At 42.4% G+C, this 10,416-nt stretch overlaps 1 protein-coding gene across 7 annotated transcripts in view; it reads right to left on the minus strand.

Moving 5' to 3' along the window:
• PLA1A (phospholipase A1 member A) overlaps positions 1–7,926 on the minus strand; it is a 34,094-nt gene extending 26,168 nt beyond the window's left edge. For 2 of the 7 annotated variants that reach the window (XM_033403295.2, XM_033403298.2), the window contains exon 1: positions 7,609–7,925. In XM_033403295.2, coding sequence (XP_033259186.1) covers positions 7,609–7,681 — 73 coding nt within the window. In that variant the 5' untranslated portion in view covers positions 7,682–7,925. Of the gene's footprint in view, positions 1–6,696; positions 6,789–7,608 lie in introns of those variants that run through there. The other 5 variants (XM_049710153.1, XM_033403294.2, XM_033403296.2 and 2 more) reach the window with 5 other exon arrangements.
• Positions 7,927–10,416: the final 2,490 nt, after the last annotated feature.

Below are 10,416 nucleotides of genomic sequence, written 5' to 3' on the forward strand. Positions count from 1 at the left end.
TTCTTGAAAGGAAGAGAGAAACAAGGGCTTATAGGCATTCATCATAAATCAGCAAGTGTAATAATCAGACTCATTTATTAAAGGCATCACTTCTGTAACCAAAGTCTGTGTATATTTTTCATGTATAAAGATAAAATACCAGAGAAGAATATGAATATTGCTCAGCTAGAGAAGATTAAAGGCCATGGTGAAATGGATATTGTCATGGGCTAAACTGAGTCCCCCGACACCTGCATAAATTCATGTGTTGAAGTCCTAACCCCTCATACCTCAGAATGTGACTATATTTGGAGATAGGGTCCCTACAGAGGTAATTACATTGAAATGAAGCCTTTAGGGTGGACCCTTATTCAATATGACTGGTGTCCTAATAAGAAGAGGCAATTTGGTCACAGAGAAGAAAGATGATGTGAAGACACATGGAGTAGACAGCCATCTACAAGCCAAAGAGAGAGGCCTGGAATGGCTCCTTCACTCACAGCCCTCAGAAGGAACAAACCCTACTGCCACCTTAATCTCAGACTTCCAGCCTCCAGAACTGGGAGATGATAAACTTCTGTTGTTTAAGCCACCCAGGCATTTTGTTACAGCAGTCCTAGCTAAATAATACAGTTTTCTGGGCTATGAAATGAGCAGTTGCCCTGGGGACTAGGCTCATTCTGGTCTGAGCACCCCATTCCAGAGGGTTTCAAACTGCCCCCTCCAGCCTCATCACTTCTTTTCCTTATGAGCAGTGCAGAGCCACTCCAGAGCCTTCCAGCACCCAGCACATGGCTGCCCAGCCAGATGGTAGAGAGGACCCTTAATGAGCTGTATGTATTCTACAGTGCCTTCCAACAGGTACGTTTAAACGGGATATTTTATGGTCAAGTTCACTGAAAGGCCTTCTGCAATACTGAACCGAAACAACAGCATGAAACTCCTGCTTCCCAGGGAGCTAAAAATCTGGCCTATCTTCAATACCCAACAGCCCACCCTCACGCCTGTGATAAAGAAGGGGGGCACCTGACACCCAGTTGGTCTTACAGAAAGAGACCGGCTGGGGCAGCAGGGCACACACTGTCGCACTGGGCCCCCAGCTACCTCACATTCCTGCCATGGGACAAAACTATCTGTGGAATCAGAAGACAGGTCCAGGTTGCAGACTGATTTGTGCAGGGCTCTTCACGAGGAAGACAGCTATTTCAGGTTTCTGGAATGGTTATCTGCCTTCAGAGGTAACGGGGGAGCACATGTACAACAAGCAAGTGGATCTGGGGTGTGCTGGGCTGTGGAACTGTGAGCAGATTGTGGGAACCGCACCCTTAGAGAGTGCTGACAGCGGTTTCCTCAGCTCTGCACCTAAGCCCCAGACCTGGTCCCTGAGGCCCCTTGTATCTCCCTTCTGAGCAGCCAGGTCTTGGACACCCCAGCGATGAAGCCCACTATGACTGTGCAGGCCCCCAGGCTCCTCAGCCTGTGGCAACTTGAGCCCCCATGGAACACAAGAGAGAACGATGCCTGACGACTACTTCATCTGCCTTCCCCCAACTCTTTGAAGAAAAGGTGAAAGGACTCTTCTTGAGCATGAGACTTGAACCACATACATGAATACATTTGCTCTATTGGTCATGTAGGGAAGTTTGCATCCATCAGACAGAGAATTAAGAGTCCTTTTAAATAAGCATAGTATGTCACAGAGCAAGGCCCAACAAGCATCGCAGAATCAATATATTCCAGACAACGTTATCTAAATAAGATGTAATAAAATTACAAATCAGTAACAAAAGTTATTTAAAGACACATTTGGAGGTTTTAAAATTCCCTTTTAAGTAATGAATGAGTTAAAGAATAATCACAATGGAGACTAGATAATATTAAAAACTAAATAACAATAAAACCAATACAATATCAAAACTTGAGTTAAAGTAGCTAAAACAGTACTAGGCTGATATCTATAACCATAAATGTAAATATCAGGGGAAAATGGGGAAAGACACAGATTAGGTAAATTAATCTTATAACTCAGAAAGCTGAAAAAGAATAATACAGCAACACCAAATAAAATGTAGGGAAAGAAATATAAAGGAAATAGTTAAGGGACTTCCCTAGTGGCGCAGTGGATTAAAAAAAAAAAATCTGCCGGCCAGTGCAGGGGACACAGGTTTGAACCCTGGTCCGGGAAGATCCCACATGCCATGGAGCAACTAAGCCCGTGTGCCACAGCTACTGAGCCTGCTGTCTAGAGCCCAAGAGCCACAACTACTGAAGCCCACACGGCTAGAGCCTGTGCTCCGCAGCAAGAGAAGCCACCACAATGAGAAGCCCGTGCACAACAACAAAAAGTAGCCCCCATTCGCCGCAACTATAGAAAGCCCATGCACAGCAATGAAGACCCAATGCAGCCAAAAATAAATAAAATTAAATCTTTAAAAGAAAAAAAGGAAGTAGTTGTAATTAAATAAAACAATGAATATGAACAGCATCAGTAGCTGCTCAGTCCATGCAGTTGCTCAGGCCGACCTTCCTGGAGGAATCTTTGACACTTTGTTTTCTGCCACCCCCGTACAATGGTGAGTAAATCCTCAGAACACAATATTCAGAATTAAACCATTCTCACTACCTACACTGGCACCACCTTGGTTTAAGCCACCATCATCTCTCAAAATTATGTAGCCTGTAATGCTTTTCCTGCCTTCATTCTTGTCCCCCTTCAGTCTATTTGCAACACAGTAGTAGAAAAGTAAATCAAATCATGTCACATCTCTGTGCAAAAGCCACCAAGGCATTTCACTCAGAATAAAATCCAAAGTCCTAACAGTGGAAGAAAGCCCTAAATATCTTAGACCATCCCCTTGGGGAGCCCTTTGCCTGTCTGACTATTGCTTCCTCTGTTCCAGCCAGTCCTCCTAGCTCTTCCTCTCTCTAGACAGGTTCCCACCTGAGGGTCTTTGCACTAGCCATTCCTTCTGCCCAAAGTGTCTTTCTCTGGACATCCATGTGACTAATTCCCTCTCCTCCTTTAAGTCTTTGCTTGTCAAATGTCATCTTCTTTCCTCTAACCCCCTATTATATTTATTATTTATTTGGCTACTCCGGGTCTTAGTTGCGGCATGTGGGATCTAGTTCCCTGACGAGGGATCGAACCCAGGCCCCCTGCATTGTAAGTGTGGAATCTTAGCCACTGGACCACCAAGGAAGTCCCTAACCCTCTATTTAAAATTGCAATCTGCCTACGTGCCTCACCTCCGTTCTCTCAATTTTCTTTAAACTGATCTGTTTATTTTTATAGCAATCATCACCTAATGAAGATTTTTTATTTACCAGTTTATTATTAAATGTATTGTTTATTAATTTCCCCACATTAGAAGATACTTTCAAAGAAGGAAGGGATTTTTATCCATTCTGTTCACTCTACTGCCTAGAATAGAACGTGCCACACACAATAAACACCAAAAGGTAGTTCTCTGGAAAGAATAATAAACTAGATGTACTTAAAAAAAAAAAAAAACTAGATGTACTTTTGATAATAGAGTAAGAAAAAAAGGGGGAAGTCACAAATAAACAATATAGAGAATTAAAAGGGGATGTAAGCCCAGTAGATTTTTTAAACCACAAAATAGCATGTTTATACCCATCCAACAGTTAAAAAATAGATATTTTCCTAGAAAATTGATAATCCCCTAGAAAACTATAGCTTACTAAAACTTAGTCAAGAAAGAAAAAACAGAAAATCAAATGTAAAACTGTACTATAAAGGAATTGAAACAGTAGTTTTAAATCTATTCATCAAAAACCTCTATCAGGACAGATTTCACAGAGAAATTCTAACAATCCTTCAATTCCTATCTTACACATACTGTTCCGGAGGATAGAAAAGGGGAGAAAGAATCCAAACTCATTCTATGAAAATAGCCAAAATGTCAAAACTGGACAAGGAAAGAAGGAGAAAGGAAAAACTAAAGGCCAGTTTCACTATTACACACAGACATAAAAATCCTAGATAAAATGTCAAATCCTTCAAGGGTAACAAGTATACATCATGGCCAAGCAGGGTTTAATCCGAAAAATGAAAAGATGGTTTAACATTAGAAAATGTATCAATGTAATTCACATATGAACAAATTAAAGAAAAATACCATATGCTCAACTCAATAGATGTAGGGAAAAAACACACGATAAATTCAATACCCAACACTCCTTAACATAAGGAAGGAAGGGTACCTACCCAAAGCCTATAGCAATGATTATAGTTATTGGTGAAATATTAGAAGCATTCCATTCAGAACTGGGAACAAATGAGAATGTCTGCTATTAGTGCTTCTATTAAATATTGGACTGGAAGTTCTAGTCCTTGCTAGTAAAACAAGACAATAAAACAGGATAAAAATTATAAGGTTTGAAAAGGGGGAGAAAAAATTGCCGATATTTGCAGACAATAGGATTGAACTGTCCGTCATTCAAGACTATGGAATGTGGCACAGTGAATCATGCTCAGATACCCCATCCCTCCAAGCACCACTTTAGTCAAAGAGTAGTGACAGATGAATATCCAAAAGAGAGAGAGAAAAAGACATAGACAATCTCAAATATAAAAATAATATCTCCAAAACAGGAACAAGAATAGAATTGCAAAATGGTGATGGGTTCCAGGTCTGAGAGAAGACAGTGGTTGTAAGAATTCAGTTTTGTGAGGTAAGCGGGGTCCCAAAGTGCTCCAAGTCAGGTGTGGAAGACCCACCAGTGGTAGCCAGCATTGGAGAGGGGCTCCCCAACTCAGGAAAGGAAGCTAACAACAAAAACCATACAAACAAAAACAGCGATTGACTTTTTACTGGGGCTACAGCTTTATTTAGGGAGACAGAATGGAAAGACAAGGCCTCACTCACAGGAGCTGAGACAACACACCTTTCTGGAGGAGAGAGGGCAAAGATGGGGGCTCGGGTGGGGAGACAGAGAGATGAAGAGAGAGACTGAAAACAAACTTTTCATTGAAAATTAAAATGAAACTTATCTATTGTGTCAGAAGTCAAGATAAGAGTTATCTTTGGGGCAGTAGTGAGTAAGATGGGATACAGGGAATGGGTTTTAAGAATTTGGTAACATTTTATTTCTTGATCTGAATAATGGTTACACAGGTGAAATCATTCTGAAAATTCATTAACCTGTGTACCTTTCTGTATGTATGTTGTACTTCAGTAACTAATTTACTTTTTAAAAAGGTTGAAAACAAATATATAAAGTAATCAAATGTTTACACAGATAGTCGATAAAGCCAATAAGTGGATGATGAATTCATTCCAGGTGAAATAAAGTTTTAAAAATCTTTGACAAAGCTTTAAAATAAGTATGCTGAGAATATACAAGGATGAAAATAAAGACAGAGCATAAGAAATTATGAAATAAAAACGGTCATAAATGGTAAGATATGTAGTAAAAAGCTAATTAGAAAAAGGAAATGAAAAAGATAGTCATGGAAATAAAAATGGAATCAATGCTATAATGTCTAGTAAAGAAGAAGTAAAAGAGGCTTTTTAATATGAAAGTGCAGTTAAAAAGTATAGACAATAGATGGAGAGGCTCCAACATTTAACTAGTAGCTGTTCTCTAAAGGAAGAGAATAGGAGAAGAAACAATATTTTGAAAAGGTAATTGCTAAGAATTTTCCATAACTGAAAAAAGATATGAGTTCTCTAATCACAAGTTATACTCAGGGTAATGAGCAAGATAAAAAGGAAATAAATCTATACAAATAGGCAGATGATAGTAAAACTGCAGAACATTAAGTATAAAAGATATTCTTAAAAATTCCCAGACAAATGCATTGGAAAATTTAAAAGCAATGAAAAATATAATTTCCTGAAACCTGACTCAAGAAGAAATAAAAATCCAAATAAACCTACTAGCACCAAAAAAAGAAAAAATCAAACTGGTAATCAAGAGTCTTCTCTGGCCCTAAAATACGCTAGAGCCAGATGGTTTTATTTGAGAACTCCACCAAACCTCTAAATTACAAGTAACCTTTATCTTATATAAAACTGTTTCATAGAACAGAAACTTATTTTATGTGGTTATAATCATCTTAGTATCAAGACCAGAGAAGGGCAATACAAGAAAAAAAAATGATACATAAATTTCCTTTATGAACAAATATACAAAATAATAAAAATATATACAAAAATAAAAATAAATGTTGGCAAATAAAATTCAACATCATATTAAAAAATACCCCACAGGAGTAGGAAAAAAACAATACCCCATGACCACAAGATTTGTCCCTGGTGATCTTCATCTAAACCCATAGAGCTTAGAAGAAAATATGAAAGATTATTTTTATAAGAAGATTGATTAAACAAGACACCAGAAGCACAAATCACAATACGAAATAAAAATTAAGACAACAGTGTAATACTATTTTGTCTATGAGATTGACAATATGAAAAACATTTGATAATACAAAGTGTTGTTGGAGAGGGTGGGAAAACAGACGTGCTCACGTGCAAATCAACAGTTATAACTTCTTTGCAGGGCAGTTTTTCTCACATTTATCAAAAATGTGTAAGATATAAATCCTTTTAGATCTAGTATATAGTGTATAAACAGCCACTTCATAAAACAAGATATATGGTTACTTTACATACACACACGCACACATACACACATGCACTCAGATAAATGATTGCGTTAGGAGAAAGCACATGTGAAGCTAAGTAGCACCTTTTCAACGCCAACCGTTGATGCAGGGAAGGGGTGAGCAGGGGCCTGTGGTGTTGCAAGGAAAGTATGAATCATGGAGGCCTTCTTGGAAGACATGAAGGGCAGAAATGAACAAAAAGGTAGTGTGAGCAACTACAGGCATAAAGAATGACACACCCTAAAGCTGGGGAATGAGAATTAAATGTCTTGTGGACATGACACAAAGGCAGTCTGCTGTTGGGGGTAGAGGGAAGGGAGCTTTCCAAGGGTGATGCCACTGCTGGTCAGAGGAGGGGATTTTACTCTTCCGAGATGCCCTACGCCATAAGAGGGTTTAGATTTGCTATATTAAGCAAGGGAGAGTGGTGGGTGGGGTTTTCGCTGGGTAAGGCACCGTGCAAATGGCATCTGAGGGAAACTGTGCTAAAGGTCATTGGTTATCTGTGGTGAACAGGACTAGTTATCATAGTACTGCCAAGAGGGATGACAAGCCTGAACTTGAGCTGGGTCGGCAAGAACAGAAAGGACCTCTAACGATCTCAATGACAAACTTGTTGTTAGTTTGGAAATTTTAAATTTTAAAATTAAATATATCTTGGAACAATGGATATTTACAGGGGGAAAATGAATCATGTTTTGGAATTAATCACATTTTATTTTTTTATACTCTTCCTGGCTTGTGCAAGGTGAAAAGGAGTAACGCAGATTTTAGAAAAATGAGTAAAACAACTAGAGGAAGTTCAATCTTTGTGACTTAAGAAAGTGCTGTCATTCCCATTATGATTGAAGGTTTTTTTCTCCCTCTTTTAAATACATCTCAGGAGAGGGCTTTTAGGGGACCTTCCAAAGGTTAGCGCTACATAAATAGATGGCTTGAAAAAATAGAATTATTGACCGAAAGAAGTCCCACCCAAGGCCCCAGCGCCGACTTACCTGTACTTCCAACACTGAGCCACAGAAGAAGCCCCCATGACCAGAAGCAGCCCTCCCAGGGGTCTGGGGCCATCGTTGAGCTGGAAGTCTCAGAGCTGGGGTGAAGCCGACCCCTAATGACAAAGAGATCTCATAACCCAGGCTCTCACAGTTTTGAACACTAAACGCCCACTCGGGTCTCACTAATCATTAACTGGCCTCATGACCTGTAACAGGTCTCTCCCTATTTGTCTAACTTCCCCAGTTTTTCTGTTTCTTCTTCTCAATGAAATGAAATATACTTTTTTCTTTTCTTTTTTTTAAAGCAGGGGACAATGAAACACATTGCCCTTCCTCTCTGAACCAAACATCATCAGGAAACTATTTCCTGCACCTCTCCCACTTCCCATTATAAAATGTTAGTAAAAACCAAGGCAGAAGTCTTTCATCTCTAGGGGATCACAAACCCACATTGTCCCAGAGTCATCTTTGGACGTGTTTGCCCCCTAGGAGGACTCTGAGTGGCTTGAGGGCAAAGGCCTTCTCTTTTCATTTTTGAGTCCCCAGTGCCCAGCACAGAGCTGAGCCAACAATGTATTAATATGTTTCATGCACATTTAACGGAAATAACGAAAGAAGATGAAGTTGGCCTCTGAGAGTACTATCCTTTGATAGAATCTTGGGGCTAGAAGTCCAACCTCTAAGAAGAGTCGTTCAGTGTCTTGAATTCACTGATAAGAAACAAAGAAATAGAGAATGAAAATGAACTATGGAGACCCTTCTGCTGGAAGTGGCAGAGCTGGCCTGGAACCAGGGTGTTTCCAGTATACCACGTGGCCTCTTCACCCAAAGGAGTGGCAGAAACCACAGAGCGCTAGTTCTAGATGGGTCAGGGGAAGGGGGAGCCACCATACTTGCCCAGCTCTCCTTAATTGCAGCACATTGCTGTGAGGCAGAGAACCCACCAACAGGGCAGTATGGAACTTTCTGGACCATAGCTCTGTGAGGGGAGTACTATCTACATACAGCTTCAGGGTATAGAGGGGTTAAGTACCTTGCACAAGCTCATGCAGAGCTGGGGTTTGAAGCAGGACAACCTAGCTCCCGAGGCCATGCTCTGAACCACTGTGCCAACAGGCGGCACCAACCACTGCACCAAGCCGTGCCAGGTCTGCCCAAGACAGGGGTAAACTGATTTTGGAGGGGCCAGCCCTTGCTTCCCCTCCTGCACATGATGCCACTGATCAGGTGCTATTGCCACCAGGAAGGGCACTACTGAAGGCTCTTCTGACGTCAGAGACCAAGCCAGGTGTAGAGGTCCACCAGGTCCTCAGAGAAAATAAGCCAGGATGGGACTAGATGTGCAAGAGATTTATCAGGGACAAGACCTGTGACGAATAAAAAGGGGAGCTGAAGACAGTAGGGAGACCCTTTAGACCCTGCTGCAGGGCTGACACCTGCGCAGGACAGGGAGAAGGAAAGAGGATTGCACAGGAAGCCCCAGAACACCATGCAGTTCCTGGAATGTCCTGGCCAAAGCAGTGGGGAAGCCTCAAGCTGAAGTCTCTTGTGAAAATGAGCTGTGTTAGCAGCCTTGCCCTGCTCAGTCACTAGCTGGGGGCAGTCTCAGCACAAAGACGAGGCTAGATCCAGAAGGGCAGCAACCAGGACCATCAGTCAATTAGGTTCCTCACAGCAGGAGACCGAGGACTGCATTCTCCTGGCCACTCTATCACACCCAGAGCTGGCGCATCAGGCCAGTCATTCCAGCTTTTCCAGCACAGTGTTCCCTGTGCAACATCAACACAGCTGACTTGTAGAGAGTGCCCTCTCTGTCACATTCATCGTCTGGGGCAGTGCTCTCCACATGGGGCTGGAGTGGTCCTGGGCCAGACCACCTGCCTCAGAATCACCCAGGGGACGGGGGCCAGACCACTGGGCCCAAGCCAGACACACTGAATGAGACTCCTTGGGGTTGGGCCCCAGACTCTGCAGTTCTAGCAGGCTCCGCAGATGACTGTATGCACGCCAGAGCCACTAGTCTGTTAATTCTAACCACAGCCACCTCCGTTTCACCAGTGAGGAAACTAAAAGCTCACAGAGGCCAGAGACCTGGGGAGCCCTGCTTCAGGGGGCCAAGAAAGCGAGGTCCTCCTGGAAAGTGAGGTGACGTGTTTTAGAAGGTGAGGATAGAGATCTTTCTACAGGAGACACTGGTAGGGAACACCACCTTATAATCAGTGTATATGGTCCGTCTCCCCCAGGGAGAATGTCAGCCTCGGGAGGGCAAAATTCTGGTCTCTTTTGTTCAGTGAGGTGTCCCCAGCGCCTAGCACAGTGCCTGCCACACAGCCAGTGCTCAATCTTTGCTAAGGAAAGGCATGGTACCTCTGGTATGGTGTGCTCATTTAGAGAGGGCGGTGGGAAGGGGTCTGATCCCAAGACCACACCGAGGCCCCCACGGTGCAGTGGAGTCAGATGGCTTTACTTGCCTAGGATCTAGGAGCACAGGGAGGCAAGCAAGAGACCAAGGACACTGGGTTCAATATCCAGTGCTCATTGCTCAGGGCTCCCTGTTGCGTGCCTGCTGTCTAGAACTGTGCTTGGCACATAATAGGTGCTCGTTAAACACTTGTTTTGAAAGAAAGGGAGGAGAGGAAGAGAAGGGAGTAGAGGGGAAGAGAGGAAGCTACTGGCTACAACCCCTGGAATCCATAGAATCTCTTTCGGCCTTTCCTGCCTGCCTGTTCCCAGCTCAGATTCCCAGCTTCCTCACCTTCCTTCAGCATCCCGGGCTGTCAGTTCCATAAATGAATAAGCCTTTATGTG

Source organism: Orcinus orca, chromosome 5, assembly GCF_937001465.1.
Source record: "Orcinus orca chromosome 5, mOrcOrc1.1, whole genome shotgun sequence".
Lineage (NCBI taxonomy): Eukaryota > Metazoa > Chordata > Mammalia > Artiodactyla > Delphinidae > Orcinus > Orcinus orca.